The sequence below is a fragment of the Rhincodon typus genome, chromosome 16 (assembly GCF_021869965.1).
Source record: "Rhincodon typus isolate 14 chromosome 16, sRhiTyp1.1, whole genome shotgun sequence".
Classification (NCBI taxonomy): Eukaryota; Metazoa; Chordata; class Chondrichthyes; order Orectolobiformes; family Rhincodontidae; genus Rhincodon; species Rhincodon typus.
In genome coordinates this window covers 10,977,507-10,998,948 of record NC_063347.1, presented here as the reverse complement: position 1 = coordinate 10,998,948, position 21,442 = coordinate 10,977,507, and the positions used below count along the sequence as shown (strand labels likewise).

At 44.1% G+C, this 21,442-nt stretch overlaps 1 protein-coding gene across 1 annotated transcript in view; it reads left to right on the top strand.

The window, feature by feature from the left end:
* uba1 (ubiquitin-like modifier activating enzyme 1) overlaps positions 1-21,442 on the top strand; it is a 272,418-nt gene that overhangs the window by 12,682 nt on the left and 238,294 nt on the right. Inside the window, exons 9-12 of the mRNA XM_048606255.1 lie at positions 677-787; positions 3,107-3,187; positions 4,683-4,838; positions 17,671-17,836. Of these exons, the coding sequence (XP_048462212.1) occupies positions 677-787; positions 3,107-3,187; positions 4,683-4,838; positions 17,671-17,836 (514 nt within the window). The remainder of the gene's footprint in view (positions 1-676; positions 788-3,106; positions 3,188-4,682; positions 4,839-17,670; positions 17,837-21,442) is intronic.

The window sequence follows — 21,442 nt, the reverse complement described above, 5'->3', positions numbered from 1 at the left end:
AGGACATTGGTCATTGGCTATGCTGGCCACTGAAAAAGATTTGAAAGCTCCACGATAAAACCACAGTGTCTCAGTCCTGGGTACAGACTTTGGTGTCAACTTGACTTTGACTCTGTTTTCCAAGCTATTTCTATCCTGTGTTAGCAAAGAAGATTGGGAGTCTCTCAATGTGTCATGAATGAGTGGAATTCGCTCCCACAAAATGTGGTGGATGCTGGGACACTGAATAAATATGAGGATGAGGTAGACAGATTTTGTAATTTGTAATAGGTTTGAGGGTTACGGAGAGCGAGCAGGAGAGTGGAACTGAGGCCAAGATGAGATTGGTCATGGTGGAACATGCACACAACAGGCTGAATTACCTACTCCTGCTCCTAGTTTTTCTATTCTTGTGTAGTTAATGATGCCTTTCTAGGTTAGGTGGCTTGGCCATGGTAAATTGCCCAGAGTGTTCGGGGAGGTGCTGGCGAGGTGGATTAGCCATGGGAAATGCAGAGTTACAGGGATAGGGTAGGGGCTGGGTTTGGGTGAGATGCTGTTCGGTGGGTCAGTGTGGACTTGATGGGCATAATGACCTGCTTCCACACAGTAGAGATTCTACGATTCTATGCTGATTCTGGTGATGCCATGGCTCCCTCTTTGCCCTGCACTGATTTGTCTCTTGATGTGGTTTCAGGCCTGTACAGGGAAGTTCATGCCCCTCCACCAGTGGATGTACTTCGATGCACTCGAGTGTTTGCCTGAAGAAAACAAAGGTGTCCCTTTCCCTGAAGAAAATTTTGCACCTGTAAGTATCAGCAGGATTCTGATCTACATACCACAGCCTCACTCTCTTTCTAAAGAGCCCATCTCTATGAAGCTTTGTGTAAATAAACACATTGCTTTCAGAATTGCTTACAGTATACAGTACACAATCCATATGATCCAACTGGCTTATACCAGAAGTTATGTTTCACACCAGCCTCATATAACCTCATCGACATGTTTTATTCTATTTCATGTATTTATCTAGTTTCTCCTTTAATAAGTCATAAGAACATAAGAAATAGGAGCAAGAGTAGGCCATCTTATCCCTTGACCCTGCCCCACATATTCAATAAGATCATGGCTGATCTTTTTGTGGCTCCAGCTCCATTTACCTGCCCACTCACCATAACCCTTAATTCCTTTACTGTTCAAAACTCTATCTTTTGTTGCCTTAAAAACATTCAACGAAGTAGTCTCAACTGCTTCACTGGGCAGGGAATTACACAGATTCACAACCCTTTGGCTGAAGAAGTTCCTCCTCAATTCAGTCCTAAATCTGCTCCCCGTTATTTTGAGGCGATGCCCTGTAGTTCACTATCATCCTGCATCACAGAGCTGTTATCATGCAGATGAGGTCTTTCAGCCCAACATGCCTAGACCTGTTCTCTGACCATTTTGAATTAATGCCAATCTCTTGCTATTTCCCCACAAACAATCATCCCATGCCCTCCTGGATGTTTCAGTTGAGCCCTCTGTATCGCGCTTCCAAACAGAGCATTCCAAACCTGAACTGATTGCTCTTGAAAAGGTTTTTTTGTTTGTCGGTGCTTTTTGAACCTAAACTAGTGCCTATATTAGGGAAGCTGGAGCTGTGCTTAGTGTTTCTAGTTTTATACAAGTTTATAACCTATTGGCTTTCAGTCAATAGAAAGCGGGCATGTTTTGAAAGTGGAAGGCAGGGGGTTTGGAGGGGATTTGAGGGCAAACTTTTTCACCCAGATGGCAGTGAGGGTCTGGAATGCACTGCCTGGGAGAATAATTGAGGCGGGACACCTCACAACCTTTAAAAAATACTTGGATCAGCAGTTGAAGTGTCATAACATTCAAGGCTATGGGCTTAGTGTGGGAACGTAGGACTGTTATAGGTAGCAGTATGTTTTTGGCGGTGCTTACTCAATGGGCCAAGGAGCGTCTTGTACTGTATGATTCTGTGACTCTATGATTAAATCAAATATCCTAGACACAAATTTGTGTTTCGTTTGTTCTTTTGTAATGCTCTTCTTGACCTGCGTATCTACTTGTAACAGTCTGCATGTGAAAATCCCAGGCCTCAGTCATGACATTTACTTTGTAAGGAATACCTGACCCTTTTTATTATTCCCATCAAAGTGCACCCTCCCATAATTTGCTGTATCGAAGTGCATTTACCAGTGATGTTGCCATTGATCAGTGAGAGAAACATGTTGTGCATTCCATTACCATGGATGGATGAGTCGGACCGAAGAGCCTGTTTCCGTGCTGTAGATCCCAGTCACTCTATGGCTGTATGACCTCAGTTGACCTCATGGCCAATAATGCACTTCTGAAGCTGATTTGATGTAGAACATGTGGCAGCCGATATGTGCACTGCAAGATCCCACAAGAGTTATGTGTGGGTTTCAATAAGTGTTGACCATGGCATCCCTACAATCTTGCACATCCACCTGAGGGGCTTTAATTGCTTTGTCTGGAAAGCGACACCCCTGAGGGGTCAGGCTCGATCGTGGCCTTGAGTCCCTGGACCGGAACTTGAACTCCTGACCTTCCGATGGGGGTGAAATGGGTCACCAGCTGAGTCAGAGCTGGAACTGGGTAATCTCTGTTTTTGTGACTGATTGATTGAGTTTTGTATATTCCAAGCATTAACTTCCGAGAACAAGCTGTTAATTGATTTACGCTCAGTAGGTGTGAGTGCAATGTGCGAATGTTTGAGCTCATCACAGATGTGTATCCAGCAGAAGATAACTTTGGAGCAATTGTCAGCCAATTAGTTAATACGATCAAGATTTTATAAATGAGTTTATTGTGGGAAAAATAAGATTAATTGGTCACAATCAATTATATGACAAAGATCGGGGATAAATCTGGCTGGGAAGTTAATGGGTGGAAAAGCATTGATAAACTCCTGATGGGATTATCTAAGATGAAATTGGAAAATGGTGCTCACTGTCCAATGTTCTGGAATACAGCTCACATTGTCAGTTGAGTTGTGAGTGAGTTTAATCAGAGAACCAATCAGTACAGAATGCAATGGCCTATCATGCTCTGACATTACCAACCTGACTGGCCTGTTGTTTCTCCTTTTTCTTGTTTTGTGCAGAGAAACTGTCGTTATGATGGGCAGATCGCTATCTTTGGAGCTGAATTTCAAGAGGAGCTGAAGATGCAGAAATATTTCCTGGTAAGTGGAGGGCGAGATCTGAGTCCCTGCTTTCAGAGCATTTTTATTCTTTAAAGTTTTGGCTAAGATTTGTAGCTCAGGTTGTGGGTGAGGTTGTTGACTTGCTCACCAAGCTGGCTTGTTCTTGTTCATACGTTTTGTCACCATGCCAGGTGACATCATCGGTGAGGCCTCTGGGTGAAGTGATGTATTTTTATTCTCTCAAAAATGTTGGTGCCCACTTTGGGTAATATCAGCCTCACTACAGTGAACACCTCTGCCTTTCCTCATGTAGGACAGCACTTTCAATACCCCATCCACAACTTTAACCATCCATTCCCTCCAGCACTGATGCACAGTCGCAGCAGGGAGTACCATCTACAAGATGCACTGCAATAATACATCAAGGCTCCTTCGACAGTAATGGAAAATCCCCAACCTGCACCTAGGAGGAAAAGGCTGGCAGAAGAATTGGAACACCCCCATCAATGAAATCCCCTACAAGCCACACCACATCTTCGGTTAGAACCAATTGCCATTCTTCACAGTTACTGGGTCGAAATCCTGGAACTCCCTCTTTAGCACCACTTGGACCACATTAGCAGTTCAGTAAAAACCAAAAGAACTGCAGATGCTGTGAATCAAGAACAAAAAGGAAAGTTACTGGAAAAGTTCAACAGGTCTGGTGACACTTTCCAGACAAGGCAATTAAAGCCCCTCGGGTGGATGTGCAAGATTGCAGGGATGCCCTGGTCAGCACTTACTGAAACCCACACATAACTCATTGTGGGATCTTGCTGTGCACATATCAGCTGCCACATGTTCTACAACACATCAGCAGTTAAAGCTTCAGAAGTGCGTTATTTAGGCCTGCTGAGCTTTTCCAGCAACTTTGTTTTTGTAGCAGTTCAGTAAGGTGGCTGAGTACTGCCTTGTGAAGAGCAATTAGTGATGGACAATAAATTCTGGCCTAACCCATGACCCACTGGCATCCCATGAAAGATTAAATAAAGTTTAGACCCTTGGGCCAAGTGTGGATCGATGCTTCTGTAATACCACAGTGTGTTTACCAGTGTATCTTCTCTGCCTGACCAGTGGGTCTTGTGTTCTCATGTGGTAAAAAAGGTCATCAGAATCCCACTCTCTCATTAAGGAGAGACAATTAGCAGCGAACTTAAGCTAAGTGTCACCTCACCTCAGGCAAGGAGCAATGTTGGGAAAGCAGGACCATCATGGAAATGTCAGCTGGTACAGGAATTGTACCCTACCTGTTGGCATCGCTCTGCATTCCAAACCTGTTGCCCAGCCAACTGAGCTAACCAAACCCCATGTCTGGCCTTATAAACTAACGTGACAATAAGCATTGAACTACCAGTACTCTGAATGTTGAGTTATGAGGAGAGATGATATAAGTTAGGCTTATATTCCCATCAGGCGTGCTGTCACCGTACCTCTCTTGGATAGATAATGTGATGACTGTTCCTAGAGGATTGCTTTACTCTGGCTGTGCTCTCAGGTTGGTGCAGGTGCCATTGGATGTGAGCTGATGAAAAACTTTGCCATGATTGGCTTGGGAGCAGGAGAGGGCGGGAGCATCACAGTGACGGACATGGATACGATTGAAAAATCGAACCTCAACCGGCAGTTTCTCTTCAGACCTGGCGATGTAACGGTGAGTCAGAACAAGTTGCATCATAATCAATTAGTTATAATTAAGTACAATCATTAGGAATGGCTAGACCACAGGACGTAGGTGTATAAATAGGCCATTCAGCCCATCAAATCTGCTGTGCCATTCAATCATGGCTAATATGTTTCTCAACCCCATTCTCCTGCCTTCTCCCTGTAACCTTTGATCCCCGTACCAATCAAGAAACTATACTCAATGACTCGGCCTCCACAGCCCTCTGCAGCAATGAGTTCCACAGATTCACCACCCTCTGGCTGAAAAAATTCCTCCTCATCTCAGTTCTAAAGGATTGGCCCTTCGCTCTGAGGCTGTGTGCCCTCAGGTCCTAGTCTCGCCAATTACTGGAAACATCTTCTCCATGTCCGCTCTATCCATGCCCCTCAGTATTCTGCAAGTTTCAATGATATTTCCCCTTATCCTTCTAAACTCCATTGAGTACAGACCTAGAGCTCTCAAAGTCTCCTCGTATTGACAACGCTTCATGCCCAGGATCATTCTTGTTAAACTCTTCTGGACCCCTCCAATGCCAGCATATCCTTCCTTTGATACGGGGCCCAAAACTGCTCGCAATATTCCAAATACGGTCTGAGCAGAGCCTTATATAGCCTCAGCAGTACACCCCTGCTCTTGTAGTCTTGCCCTCTTGAAATGAATGCTAACATTGCATTTGCCTTCCTAACTGCCAACTGAACCTGCATATTAATCCTAAACTTGAACTCCTAAGCCCATTTGTGCTTCAGATTTCCAAAGTCTTTCCCTATGTAGGGAGTCGTTCTACACCTTTATTCTTCCTGCCAAAGTATATAACCTCACACTTTTCCCACAATATATTCCTTCTTTGCCCATGTCCCCACTACCTGCCCCTTCACTTATCTTGGTGTGTCATCTGCAAATTTAGCAACCTTGCCTTCAGTTCAATTTCTTTTAAATTAACCTATTTGTCTAATCAAGCTGTTCAGAGATGTTATTACACACCTCTGGAGCAGGTGGGACTTGAACCCAGTTCTGGCATAGGGATACTGCCACTGTACTGCAGGAGTCCCTTTAAATTCCAATATCGAGCTGGATTTGAACCCCAGGCCTTTGGATTACTGGGCTAGTGGCATTAAATCACCACCCCACCAACTTCCCTGAGTTCCTTTTGTATTATTTAACCTCTTTTCTCTAATCATTCTCTTCAGGGATGTTATGGCATCAGGTGGGGTTGAACCCAGATCTCTTGGTTCAGGGAGTGGGGAGGGAATACTACCTTTGCACCGCAAGAGGCCCTCCTAGTTCTTTTCATATCAACCCGATCAATCAATTGATCAATGACCTCCCATCAGCCACTTAACTATTTGCAAAATTAGCATGTCGAAGCACTGTCTGCTGTTTACTTCAATCCAGGCCACTGGTCCTTTAGCTCTCCAGAGCCATTTAGAATTGTTTTTTTCACTTTAGTTTAATTTAAAAGTTTGGTTCTCAGTCCTTAAAGGAAATCTGCAAGAGCACAGAAAAAATGTCATGCTTTGTGGACATGGTTCAGACTGACACAAAAGATTGAAATGAAATGTCTGGTGGCCTTTTCCTACACATATACCCCAGAAGCAGTTGGCACTGCGTGCTGCAAGTGATAGCACCCATTTCTACATTCTTAAAAAAGAAAGACTTGCATTTATATCGCATCTTTCATGACTTCAGCACATCCCAAGTGCATTCACTCTTGTAATGTAGGAAACATAGCTGCCAATTTGCAGAGCAAGCTCCTACAAACAGAAACATAGTGATGGCCAGATTATCAAAGAACAGTAGGGGTCGCAAGGCGGCTCATTGGATAGCATTTCTACCTTATAGCACCAGGTATCCAGGTTTGATTCCAGCCTTGGGCAACTGTCTGTTTGAAGTTTGCACATCCTCCCTGTGTCTGCACAGGTTTCTGCTGGGTGCTATGGTTTCCTCCCACAGTCCAAAAATGTGCAAGTTAGGTGAATTGCCCATGGGAAATTTGCCCGTAGTATTCAGGGATGTGTAGTTTAGGTGCATTAGCCAAGGGAAATACAGGGATAGGGCAGGGGGGTGGGTCTGGGTGGGCTGCTATTTGGAGGGTTGGTGTGGACTTGTTGGGCCAAATGGCCTGTTTCCATACTGTCGGCATTCTATAATCTAAACAGTAAGTATGGGAACAGGCCTTTCAGTCCAACAAGTCTGTGCCAACACACACCTTTCTAAACTAAAAACTTTCTAACTCCCTCTATTCCCTTACCATCCACATATCTGTCAAGATGCCTCTGAAACATTGCTACAGTATCTGCTTCTACCAACAGCGCCTCCCCCAGGCACTTACCACCATCTGTGCAAAAGAACCTACCCCTCACATCTCCTTTAAACTTTCCCCCTCTCACATTGAACCTATGTCACCTGCTAATTGACTTTTCTACCCTGGAAAGAAAACTCCGACTATCCATTCTACCCATTGCTCTCATAATTTTGTGAGCCTCTATCAGGTTACCCCTCAGCCTCCAACGTTCAAATGAAAACAAACCAAGTTTGTCCACTCTCTCCTCATCGCTAATACCCACCAAACCAGGCAACATCCTGGTAAACCATTTCTGTACCCTCGCCAAAGCTTCCTCATCCTTCTGGTAGTGTGGCAATCTAAACTGTTCAAAATATTCCAAATGTGGCCGCACTAAAATTCTACACAACAGCAACACGACTTGCCAATTTTTATACTCTATGCCCCGACCAACGCCATATGCCTTCTTGAGCAACTTATTCACTTGTGTTGCCATTTTCAGGGAACTGTGGGCCTGAACAACCTGGATCCCTCTGTATGTTAATGCTACTAAGGGTTCTGCCATTTACTCTATATTCTGTATATCCGTTTTAGTGATGTTACTTCATATTTACCAGGATTAAACACTGGTGCTGACTCCACTGCTCTCCTCTGAAATGGTACCATGAGAGATCACCAGAGGGAGCAGTGGGGCCTTTGATTGAAATGCTCATTTGAAAGATGCCCCTTCTGACAGTGTGGCACTCCCTCAGTACTGCACTGAGGTACCAGGTTAGATTTCTGTGATCACAAGTCCGGGGTGGGACTTGAACACAGAACCTCCGACTTAGAGGTGAGTATGTTCAGACCAAAGGAAGCATCCCTTCCCCGATGGCGGCGGAAGAGGGATGGTACAGCAGGCATAGTTGATAGTGATGAGCTGGCTCAGGACTGACGGACTCTCTTTAAGCTTTATCTTTTTTTTGTCCTTACTCTTAAATTATTCAAAATGGCGTCGGATAGTGGTGAAATTGAAAAAGCTTTTCACTATATTTTACTGTTCTTCCTGTTGTAGCACGTGAAATAAAACATTCATCATCACCATCATCAACAACTGTGTCCACTTTTTATGAGCATTAGCAGTTTCTTGCTAACAATGCACTGATGTAGTACAAGATGATGTAGGGCCTTCAAGATGAGGCAGTATAACATAAATGGCACAATTCCACAGAGTGCAAAACAATACTGAAGCAAGGACGTAAGGAGGAACCTTCATAAGACTGGTTCATCTTTAAATGTAGTGTCCATAAGGTCATAAGCTTTAGGAGCAGAAGTGGGCCATTCAGCCCATTGAGTCTGCTCTACCATTCAATGAGATCTGATAATCCTCAACTCCACTTTCCTGCCTTATTCCCATCACCTTTTATTCCCTTAATGATTAAAGATCTGTCCATCTCAGCCTTAATGACCCAGTCTTAACAGCCCTCTCCTGTAAACCATTCCACACATTAACCATCCTCTGAGACAAAAAAAGATCCTCCTCATCTCTGTCTTAGAGTCACAGAGTCACACAGCACGGAAACAGACCCTTTGATCCAACCAGTCCATGCTGACTATAATCCCAAACTTAACTATTGCCACCTACCTGCTCTTGGCTCATATCCTTCCAACATTTCTTATTCATGTACGTATCTAAACATTTGTCAAACGTTGTAACTGCACCCACATCGACCACTTCCTCTGGACGTTCATTCCACACACGAACCACTCACTGTGTAAAAGAATTGCCCCTCATGCCTTTTTTAAATCTTTCTCCTCTCGCCTTAAATATATGCCCCCTAATCTTGAAATCCCCCACCTAAAGGAAAAGACACCCACCATTCACCTTATCTATACCCCTTGTGATGTTATAAGCTTCTGTAATGTCACCCCTCAACCTCCTATGCTCCAGTGGATAAAGTCCCAGCCTATTCAGCCTCTCCTTATAACACAGACCCTTCATTCCCAGCAACATCCTGGTAAATCTCTTCTCTATCCTCTCTAGCTTAATAATATCCTTCCTATAACAGGGAGACCAGAACTGCAGAAGATGCTTCCTGTACAAACTCAGCATGATGTCCCAACTCCTATACTGAAAGGTCTGAGCAATGAAGGCAAGCGTGCTAAACGCCTTCTTCACCACCCTGTCTACCTGTGATACAAATTTCAAAGAATTATGTACCTGAGCCCCTAGGTGACTCTGTTCTACAACACTACCCAAGGCCCTACTTTTAATGGTATAAGTCCTACCTTTGTTTGTTTTACCAAAATGCAACGCCACGCATTTATCCAAATCAAACTGTCTTCAGAGGGTTACTCACATGTGGGTGTTTCATCCAATTCTGAACACAGCAAGTTAGAAAGGATGTGAAAGCATCAGAAAGGGTGCAGCAAAGATTGACAAGAATGATTCCAGGGCTCAGGGGCTTCAGTTATGTTACTTGTGGGGAAGCTGAAGTTTGTTTTCGGAGGTTGAGAGAAGTTTTGATAAGGGTGCTCAAACTTATGTGGGTTCGAGATAGAGACAGAAACTATTTCCATTGGCAGAAGAGCTAAGGAGGTTGGCAAAAGAACAACAGCGATATGAGAAAAATATATTTTAAAACAGATTGTAGCTGGGGTTTAGAATGCACAGCTGAGAGTGCTGTGGAGCCAGATTCAGTAAATGACTTTCTAAACAAAATTGACTAAGAGAGAGAGTTTGCAGAGATAGGAGAAAAGGGCAGGAGAGTGGGATTAGCCAAGTAACTCTTGGAGAGAACAGCATAGATCCGATGGGCCAAATGGCAGCCTTGGGTTGCGGCCAATCTGCGATACCCAAAGGATTATTTGACCTATTTCAAGCTGCAGTAATGGTCCTTGCCAGTGTGGGGCAGCATCATCTCACTAATCAAATCAACCAGTGTGTTTCTCGAATGGGAAAGCCACATGTAAAAGAGTGTGGATCATTGGTAGGGTGTTAGCCTTATTCTCTGGCCTCTGCTTCCTGGCAGACCAGCATCCCCACTGCGAATGGCAGATCAAAGAAATAAGTCTGACCTGTCCTCGTTCTGGGCTGCCATCTCAAAATTATATTCACTGCTTACTTTGTGTGATCAGTCTTAAAGTTGGAGAATGTGGATAAAACTCTCCGACCTTTCTTCAACTCCCCTTTCTAGTGTCACCCCCACCTTCTCTCCAACGCTCTCTCACTCCACCCTTGTCTATCTCAGTCCTTCTCTCTCTTTTGAATCCATTGGCTTTACCATGATAACCTGCACTTCTTTAATCCAATGTTTTTGTAATGTGTATTGGCAACAATCCAGACAGCTCAGGATAATGATATTGTAGTTAACAGTCCAGGACTTGGAGATCTATTACATTAAACCTTTTGAAGTCTGCAGTGCTGTATTAATGTTAAGATAACCCAGCATTGTCTTTATTACTTCTCCAGTTGGGAAATCCCGTGAATTAAATGAACTCTTTTCATCAATGTTCTAATCACACCGATCGCTGGGAGAGGTTTGGACAAAAAAAATTACAAAACAATATGAATCAGGCAATTGCTTTGTAAAGTGGGAAATGAGCACCTCAAAATGTTGTATTATTTGATCTCAGAGAAGAGGGTCACCCATTTATTTTGATTTGATTTATTATTGTCACGTGTAATTAAGTGCAGTGAAATGTTGTGTTTTGCGTGCAGTAGAGGCAGATCTTATCATACAAAGATCATTGGGTGATTGAACAGAGCGAGGAACACAAAGTCAAGACAAAAATGAGGAGGAATTTTTTCTCTCAGGAGTAGTGAATCTGTGGAATTCTTTACTGTAAAGGCTGGGTCATTAAGTACATTCAAGGCTGCGATACATTTTTAATCAGTAATGGAATCAGGGTTATGGGGAAAAGGCGGGAAAGTGGAGTTGAGGATGTGCAGATCAGCCATTTTCTGATCGAGTGGTGGATTCAATGGGCTGAATGGCCTGCTTCTGCTCCTATGCCTAAGAAACTCTGAATTTAGATTTGTTTTTCTGTTGCGACCTAAAGTTCTTCCTTCTGGGAAACTATTGGATTGGTGACCTCCATCACACTGCTTAACTGTGGACTGTAAAGTCTCTTTTCTCAGTTACAAGTCCCAGGCTGGGATTGTTACATTTTCAACCTGCTTTGGGCAGGATCTTGGCTATAGGTTTATTGGAAAGATAAGAAAGAGCTTGTATTTGTATAACACAGTTTCCCAGTCTCCTGTCATCCCAAAGTATTTTACCACCACTGAAGTACTTTTAAAGTGCAGTCACTGTTGCAGGTATTGCACCTATTAATTTGCATACAGTAAGCTCCCACCGACAGTAAACTGGTCATGACCAAATTTTGAGGTGGTTGAGAATAAGTGTGCGGGCATCAGGAAGAACCTCGCCCTCCTGTTTGAGCAATGCTGGAGGATATTTCATAACTACGGCTGACACAGTGGTTCACACTGCTGCCTCACAGCGCCAGGGACCTGGGTTCGATTCCATCTTCGGGTGACTGGCCACGTGGAGTTTGTATATTCTCTGTGAGATTCCTCTGGGTGCTCCAGTTTCCTCCCACAGTCCAAAGATGTGCAGGTTAGGGTGGATTGGCCGTGGTATATGCAGGGTTGCAGGGATAGGGTAGGGGACTGGGTCTAGGTAGGATGCTTTTCGGAGGGCTGGTGTAGACTTGATGGGCTGAATGGCCTGCTTCCACACTGCAGGGTCTCTATGAAAGACAGCACCTCTTGATACCATAACATCAGCCTAGAGTATTGCATGGACTGGGACCTGAACCCATGACATTCTGATTCAGATTTGCAGCCGTTACCCACTGAACACAGCTGGCACTCTACTGGCAACTCTGTCTGAGTGAGGGACAAAAATGAGGTGGATTGTTTTCTCTCAGAAGGTAGTCAATCTGTGGAATCCTTTACCGCAGAGGGCTGTTAGCGCTAGGCCAGTCAGTATATTGAGGGCTGAGAAAGGCAGATTTCTCATAATGAAGGGATTTGGGAGATACGGCAGAAAAGTAGAGTTGAGAAAGATCAGTTCGGCCATGATTTCTTTGAATGGCAGAGTATGCATGATGGGCCAAATGGCCTACTTCCGTTCCTGTGCCTTATGCTCAAAAGCAACAAGGACTTGCTCCATCAAGTTCCCCTTCTTAGTAGATACCTGTCTCCCATTAGCAACAATGAACCACCATCAAAACAAAATCATTGGCGATGAGAAATTGACAGGGACCAATTATTTATGCCTTAAATTTTAAAATGTGCTGCCAGATTAATTTTTTCCTTGAAGTATTTGAGATATCCCTTGATTCATTTAATGTAAGTGTGTTACTAGTTCAGTGAGTCCAGTGTTGACAAGAAAGCCATACAAAATTATGAAGGGAATAGATAAGTAGAAGCAGGGAGGTTGTTTCCACTGGAGGGTGAAACTAGAACAAGGGGGCGTAGCCTCAAAATAAGGGGGAGCAGATTTAGGACTGAGTTGAGGAGGAACTTGTTCACCCAAAGGGTTGTAAATCTGTGGAATTCCCTGCCCAGTGAAGCAGTTGAGGCTACCTCATTGAATTTGTTTAAGGCAAAGATAGGTAGATTTTTGAACAATAAGGGAATTATGCGTTATGGTGAGCGGGCAGGTAAGTGGAGCTGAGCCCATGAAAAGATCAGCCATGATTTTATTGAATGGTGGAGCAGGCTGGTTGGGCCGGATAGCCTACTTCTGCTCCTGTTTCTTATGTTCTCATGCATGTCTCATTAATGGAGTCTGGGGGCCCCTCATTTGTTGTGCGTGTGGGAGCCATTGCAAGCAGCCTTGCAATGCTGCAGTACAGAACACGATGGTGCAGAGTGTCTTTGTAAGTAAAGATTCTGTTCATTTGACTGAAGATATAAAGGGCACTGGAGGATGGCATTAATAGCCAAGGTAATCAGTCAGTACAGTCATGGTCTTATGGAGTCTGGTGGAGAGGATTTGATAGAGCGTCAGGAGAGAATATTAATCTGTGGAATAGAGAGAGAGATTTGCATTTATGGTAGCACTTTTCATTGTTGTAAGATATGCTGAAATACTTCACATCACTTAAGCACCATTTGCAATCGTTAGCCCCTGTTCCAACAGCAGCTCCATGGCCAGCAGGAATTTAACAAAGACTTTGTGCTCTTTTCCTCTCGTCTCCTCCCAATGCCAAGGAATGTTTAACGTTCCACCTCGGAGGGTTTGGTTCAATGTTTTGTCTGAAGGACGGCACCTCCAACAGGACTGCACTCCCTGGCTGGTTTGCTTGTTTTGGATCTGTCCCTGTAACATCCATGATTGTTCCACACATTCCCACTCCACCCTCCATAGCTAGTGCTTGTACTATTGTAACTCAGTTTACGCCTCACCTCAGCTGGGGGAAAGGAAATTCAAGCCCCACCTGCTCCAGAGGTGTGCAGTAACATGTCTGAACAGGGGGAAGAGTAAATATCTACAATTAGCACTGGGTATCATAGCTGCAGAAACCCCCTTCAGCCCTGTCCGCTGTCCCATTTCCAGTACACGGATGCCTCTCAGCAGTGGGCTACAATGGGGGTTTGAGAGCGATGCCTCTGTGGTCGAATAGCCTGACATCGCTCATTTTGTGCAGACACGTGACATTGAATGTAGCAGCATTCCAACGGATGGATCTCATTAATCCCAGATCAGCTTCCTCCCCCAACCACTTGTGCATTTTTCCCAGGCTGACTGAAGCCAATTTTTTTTTGCTCTCTCTCTCTCTCTGTCTGTCTGTCTCTCTCGTCTCGATGACTGGATTGTGTTCCCTAAAATCCCAACTCAAACTGAAAGCTGATTAAAAGCGCATGTACTACAGAGACCCTTTAGCTAATTCTTCCGATTCCCACATCCTTACAGGCTTTGGTTTTATGCTGGCCCCTGGCAACTAATTAATGACAATGCTTTTCAATAGGCTGACTTTCAAAATATTTGTTCTTTTGCAGAGATTTTCTGCAAATATTTTAAGTATAAACTTTCTCCTCTGTCTTTGGTATGTGCTTCTCTGTTGTGGCAAGCTCGTTATTTTGTTGATGTCTGGCTTTAGGGGAAAGACTGGCCCCTCACCACATGAGAAGCCCTGGAACAAGGACATGCTGCAGTTTATTTTGGATGAGGCCATTCACAAAGGAACATTTTGCAAAGTGTTTCACTGAAACACAATCAGGAAGGAACAGCCAGCTAAAAGGAAGGAGATGTTAAGAGAGAGTGAATGGTCTAAGAGATTGGTTTTAGGTAAGATCTTGAGGGATGAGATAAGAGAGGGACTTTCAGAGCAGTTGGAGAGGAACACAAGAGGACGCAGAACAAGGAAGACTAAGGGGAAACAAACACAGAGAATGGTGGAGGAACTCAATAACTCAACAGAGAAATAATATTTCAAGTCCAATATGACTCCTCTTCAGAACAATGTGGGGCCAGGGAAGATCCCGGAGATGGGGAGGAGTGACGATTACAGTGCAGAAGGAGGCTATTTGGCCCATCGTTCCTGCACCTTGTCTATTACCTCGTGCCAATTGCCTGCCTCTTTCCCAAGTCCCTGCACACCATTTCTATCCAAATAATCATCCTCTTGAATGTCTCGACTGAACCTCCCTGTACCATACCTTAAGCACTCACTGTGAGAAAAAGGTTTCTTTATCCCCTCACATCACCCTACCTTCATTTGCAGATCTCTTTAAACCTACCCCCTCTCGTTCTTTCTTTCTTTTTCTGAGCAGGGAACAGCTTCTCCGTAATAGAGCGTTTAAAGTTGCGAGATCTTGGTTGAATGGGTGAAGACAATTTGGTGCTGGATGGATTATGGGCAGCTGGGTTTCAGCTGAGCTTTACTGGAGAGGTGAAGACCCCACCCCCACCCCCCAACCCCAAACCCCGCACACCCACCCCCAGCCCAGTTAACTCTGATAGCAACTTTACAATAATTGTGGGTTATGCCGTTCCCTTTAACTGACTGAAATATCCCAATGTACAACTCAGGAAGATTATCAAAGATAACAAGGTGTAGAGCTGGATGAACACAGCAGGCCAAGCAGCATCATAGGAGCAGGAAGGCTGACGTTTCGGGCCGAGACCCTTCAACAGAAATGGGGGAGGGGAAGGGGGTTCTGAAATAAATAGGGAGAGAGGGGGAGGCGGATAGAAGGCGGATAGAGGAGAAGATAGGTGGAGAGGAAACAGACAGGTCAAAGAGGCGGGGATGGAGCCAGTAAAGGTGAGTGTAGGTGGGGAGGTAGGGAGGAGATAGGTCAGTCCAGGGAGGACAGACAGGTCAAGGGGGCAGGATGAGGCTAGTAGGTAGGAGATGGGGGTGGGGCTTGAGGTGGGAGGAGGGGATAGGTGGGAGGAAGGACAGGTTAGGGAGGCGGGGACGAGCTGAGCTGGTTTGGGGATGCGGTAGGGAGGAGGGGAGATTTTGAAGCTTGTGAAGTCCACATTGATACCATTGGGCTGCAGGGTTCCCAAGTGGAATATGAGGTGCTGTTCCTGCAACCTTCGGGTGGCATCGTTGTGGCACTGCAGGAGGCCCAGGACGGACATGTCGTCTGCGGAATGGGAAGGGGAGTTGAAATGGTTCACGACTGTGAGGTGCAGTTGTTTATTGCGAACCGAGCGTAGGTGTTCTGTAAGGCGGTCCCCAAGCCTCCGCTTGGTTTCCCCGATGTAGAGGAGGCCACAATGGGAACAGCGGATGCAGTATACCACATTAGCAGATGTGCAGGTGAACATCTGCTTGATGTGGAATGTCTTCTTGGGGCCTGGGATGGGGGTGAGGGAGGAGGTATGGGGGCAGGTGTAGCACTCCCTGCGGTTGCAGGGAAAAGTGCCAGGTGAGGTGGGGCTGGAGGGGAGTGTGGAGCGGACAAGGGAGTCACGGAGAGAGTGCTCCCTCCGGAAGGCAGATAAGGGTGGGGAGGGAAAGATGTCTTTGGTAGTGGGGTCGGATTGCAGATGGCGGAAGTGTCGGAGGATGATGCGTTGGATCCGGAGGTTGGTGGGGTGGTACGTGAGGACGAGGGGGATTCTGTTTTGGTTGTTATTGCGGGGAGGGGGTGTGAGGGATGAGTTGCGGGAAATGCGGGAGACACGGTCGAGGACGTTCTCGACCACTGAGGGGGGGATGTTGCGGTCCTTGAAAAACGAGGACATCTGAGATGTACAGGAGTGGAATGCCTCATCCTGGGAGCAGATGCGGCGGAGGCGAAGGAATTGGGAATAAGGGATGGCATTTTTGCAGGAAGGTGGGTGGGAGGAGGTGTGTTCTAGGTAGCTGTGGGAGTCGGTAGGCTTGAAATGGATATCGGTTTCTAGGTGGTTGCCGGAGATGGAGACAGAGATTATCAAATATAGTTTAAAACAAAGCCACATTAGGAGATATTAGAACAGGTGATTAGAGGGTTTAGAGGAAGCCAGAGAAGGTGGAAGGAATTTCGGAGCTTAGAACCGAACAGCTGAACATGAAGGAACCAATTGTGCAGTAAATAAAATCTGTGGGATGTACAAGAGGAGGTCTGGAGGGGGTAATAGAGAAGGGAAGAGAAAAAGCCAGGGAGAGATTTGAAATCAAGAAAAAGCATTTTAAAATAAATGAAATAGGATGGTTGCTCAAGGTGGGGGCAAGGACAGGCAAGGAGTGGGTGAACATGAGGGAACAATACCTGTGGTCTGGGACGGGACTTTGTGTTCAGGCTGGGGGGTGGGCGGGGTGTGGGCCCTGTGCTCAGGTTGGGAAGGACCTGCTCTGCTTAGGTCAGGGGTCACGGGCCCATGCCATGTACAGCACCATGGCCCAGGATTTCTGTCCCAGCCTCAAGATTCCAACGGCTATGTAATTAACTAATGGTAACATAAAACTAGCTAAAGAGATGTCTGTTTGCTCCACTTACAATGATTATCTCTGATCTAGGCCGGGAGGAGGTTAAAGCCACAGAAAAGTGCAAAGTTGGTGTTTTGGCATTGGTTCTTTTTCAAGTGGACTTGAGGATTATCAGATCAACATTATCTCATTGAATGGAGGAGCAGACTTGATGGGCCAAATGGTCTGCTTCCCCTCCTACATCTTATGGTCTTACTGACTCTCAGAGAGAGAGGTGGGGGCTGGCCCATTGAATATATTCAAGACTGAGCTCACCAGATATTTGATAGCTATATGCTTGTAGAGGGTTATTGGGTGCAGACACTAATGTAGAGTTAGGGCTGTGATCAGATCTGCCATGGTTTTACTGAATGGTAAAGCTGCTCAAGAGGCTGAGTAACCTGCTCCCTTTTCTATTTTGTACGTTCTTAAGAGATGAGCTTGATGAGCCACCTGACCATGTGCCAGTTGCCTCTGATTGCATCCTGTCCTGTCACGACCCTTGTAAGTGCATGTGGGGAGGTTAATTTGGTGGGGACAGGGGAATGAATTGTACTGTTGACAAACCATAGGCTTTTGTACGTGGAAGAGCACTAATATAGTCTGACCTGTGCTCGTTTTTACACCCTGAAATAGAAAATGAAGTCTGAGATAGCTGCAGCGGCAGTGCGACAGATGAATCCTTCTTTGCAAGTCATTGCTCATCAGAACCGTGTTGGGCCAGAGACTGAGAACGTCTACAATCAGGATTTCTTTGAGAATCTGAATGGAGTGGCAAATGCATTGGATAATGTGGAAACACGTAAGTGACACGGTTTAAATGAGTGACAGTTAACTGCCAATGTTGACATGTTTGTAAAAGATATATAGTGTTTGATGAGCAGAATCTTTCACCTTACTGCACATTACCATGGATTGCAAATGAAAGTAAGACTGGTTTGCATCTATGTAGCGCCTTCTGTGACCTCAGGGTGTCCCAATTTATAGCCAGGTGAAGTTCACTACTTTGGGTGCAGAGAAATGCAGTACCAATTGATGCACAATGAGGGATGGTAGTATAGTGGTCATGTCACTGAACAGTAATCCAGAGGCTCAGACTAATGCATCTGGGGTCATGGGTTCAAACCCCTACACGACAGCTGGTGGAATTTGAGTTCAATTAATAAACCTGGAATGGTCTCAATAATGGTCAACAAAACAACAATGAGAGATTGTTGTAAAATCCCATCTGGTTCTATAAAGGTCCTTTCGAAAGGAAGTCTGCCATCCTCAGCTGATCCACCCAAAATTCAATTCTAAACCCACAGCAATGTAGTTGACTCTTAGCTGTCTTCTGAAATGCTCAAGCAAGTCACTCAATTCAAGGATAATTGGGAATTGACAATGAACTTGACTCTTGCCAGCAATACCCACATTCCATGAAGGGGTAAAGTAAACCAAAAGATCCCACGACCATCAATGACCTAGTCATTATGGCACAGAAAATGGCAATTCTACCATAATGCCTGTGCTGATTCTTTGGCAGAGCAATACAAACAATCCTATTGTTTTTGGTGATGCTGATGAAGTTTAGCTCGGACAATTGTCCTGCAGTTCTTTTTACTACAGAATACTGGCCGTGGGATCTTTACATCCGCGCAAGAGGGTAAACAACATCTGGCTTTAATATTTCATGAGAAAAGAAAGACAATCCAGCCCTCCCTCAGTACAGCAAAGGCTCAAACTGTTGGAGTGAAAGCTGCACAAGCTTCTGAGCCAGAGATGAGAGTGCAACCAACATTACAAGTCTCAAAATTCTTCTATAAGCGTTTATGCAAAAATTACTTCTTGGGCACATTCTCAGTGACCACCGAATCGCTCGTCTACCTCTGGAGCTCAAACACAGTTTGAAGAAGAATGTCTCTCTCTAAACAGTGGTTTGTGTAAGAAACTCTTTAACCACCCACAGAATAGTGACTGGAGAGACACTGGGTTAAATACTGAAGAACTCTTCACTATGATGAAGCAACTAGCAACTTTTCATGTCTCAATTTTGTTCATTCACCACTGGTGTTAAATATCTCTTTCTTTGATGGCTGTGAAATTTCAATCTTTTTCACAGCTGACTCTTATATTTAGCACTCTATAGCATTTAAAGCCTTATTAATTTAGTTGCACTTTTGTTGCAGCACAATGATTGGGTTGAATCCAAACCCCCACACCCCTCCCCCTAACCTTATGGCAATCCTTAACAATTTGTGGAAACAAAGATTCCTGAAATAGTGAATAATCTTTCACAGCACAGCAAGCTGTTCCGGCACGATTACACAACCTAAAACAGAGTTAATTTGAAGGTGCCTAAGGAAGTGGGGCCAGCATGATTGTTGGACACTAAGGCAATTCATCCATTCCAACCAATCTACCTAGTATTGTAAATGGCAGTGAGAAATGTCTATTGTGAATTACATCCACATTTTCCAAACTTTGACACTCTTTCTCTTGTCATGTAACTTGTAGCATACCTTTACCCAGAGGGTTACTCATTTTACATGTGTGGGTTGTAGTCTCTGTTTCTTCAGCCATGGTATTCTATCTGATAGGACAGCGGCACTCAACCCTGCATCAAACTTAAAATTAATGAGCTGCCAATTTATGCAAATGACTTCTGTCCAACTCACCAATGCAATCAGAATTCTCCCTAGGAATTCCTCCATCATTTCTAATGGTGATGATTCTATCGCATTAACACCTTTATTTGAGTAAGCATTTCACTCGTTGCTCTGAAACTGCACCTACTTCTATACATCTTCTGGGAATGACCTTTAGCTCCAGAGATGTAGCACACTGTTGTGATTGCTGGACACTTATTATGCTATGTTCCACAGCACTTGGGGGAGGCAATGGCCTAGTGGTGTTATTGCTTGCCTTGCCAGCGACGTCCTTATCCCGTCAACCAATAAAGAAAAAAAAAATTACACTGACCCTTCCTATCTGCTGTTTTACCTACCCTTTGTGTTAGCATTTCATATATTTCTTCAGAGTGTTTACGTTTTTGTAAAGTAGATTTGTTCTCCTGTGGTAAAATTGTCCTTTTTCTCTCAAAATTTGACCGTGAGTCATCGTATTTTCTGCTTCCAGTGCAATTTGAACAACTTTGTCCAAGATCAGAACACTTTTGAACTGTAATTATGCTGACAAAGCCTCACCAATGATAATCCTGTCTCTCATGAATTCTGATTTTGATGCTCAATAGCTGCCATTTTCGCTAATTTGTAGAGGTCATTAATTAAATTATCAGTGGACGCTAGATGCTGTACTCTTCTGTTAAATCTTCTCCTTTGAAGATTGTTTGTTCCTAGATTAACATAATTTTCAAAAGCTGTAAGAGCTTCTTCAAAGGCATCATTTATATTTTGGCTATTTATAACTGCATCAGTTGCAGGTCCTGTTAAATACAGTAGTGTATTTATTTATTCAGCTTGAGATTTAACGTTTAATTTTGAAGCAATTCTGTACTTTAAGAAGTATTTTGTCCAAAATGCCTAGATCTGTGTACTGTTTGGCCCATCTCTGACATTAAATATTTGAGGTAGTATTATCTCTCCTGGCCCAGCCAGTGATGCCCACATCCCACAAGTGAATAAAACAAAATTGCTTCTTAAAATGGCTATTTTTAATACAATAAAGTTGTTTTAAAATTATAGCATCTTAACGTTGTAGATTGCTAGTTTTGAAGTTTTTACTCTTCCTACCTTAATAAATAATCCCACCAAATCAGCAATCTATATTATTTCTCCCAATGTTATCACAGTCTCAAACTGTTCTAACTATCTTCTTCTGTTAGATTTGATCTTCTAAATCTTGTGAATTGCCTTTCTGTCACTATAAATCTGCTCTGTGACATTCCTAGCAACATGTTCTTGATATAAATTAATGGTCCTTTGCTTTGTTGCTTATGATGTGTGCTTGCTATGGTGGAGACATTCTCTGTGTACAATAGATGCTCCATTTAAACTCAAAACTTGCTAATTTGGACGTTTGCATCTAAAAAAAAATCTTTAAAGTTTTTTTTTCCACTTGCCTACAGGCATCTTTTAACTTTATTGCCATAGATCAAAATGCAGTTGCTTCCGAGCCAATCCTCAAATCAGTGCTATCCCTCTAGTTTCTTTTTCTCTAAGGACTCTATCAAGTGTGATTAATCTTATTGCTTTCTCACCAGTCCATACTGTCTTTTCCTGTGCAGTGTATCAGCTCTGAAGTGAACATTTTAAGCTGGAGTTCTGCTTTCACCCCATATTTCCATTTAAACATCCTGCAGACTGTTCTTACAGCTGCTGAATTCCTGACTGAGTATTCATAAAGCGGTCATGTCCGTAATACAGTAAAGTCCCTTGTGTTCTGAATTTTTTTTATCTCCTGTGTCAAA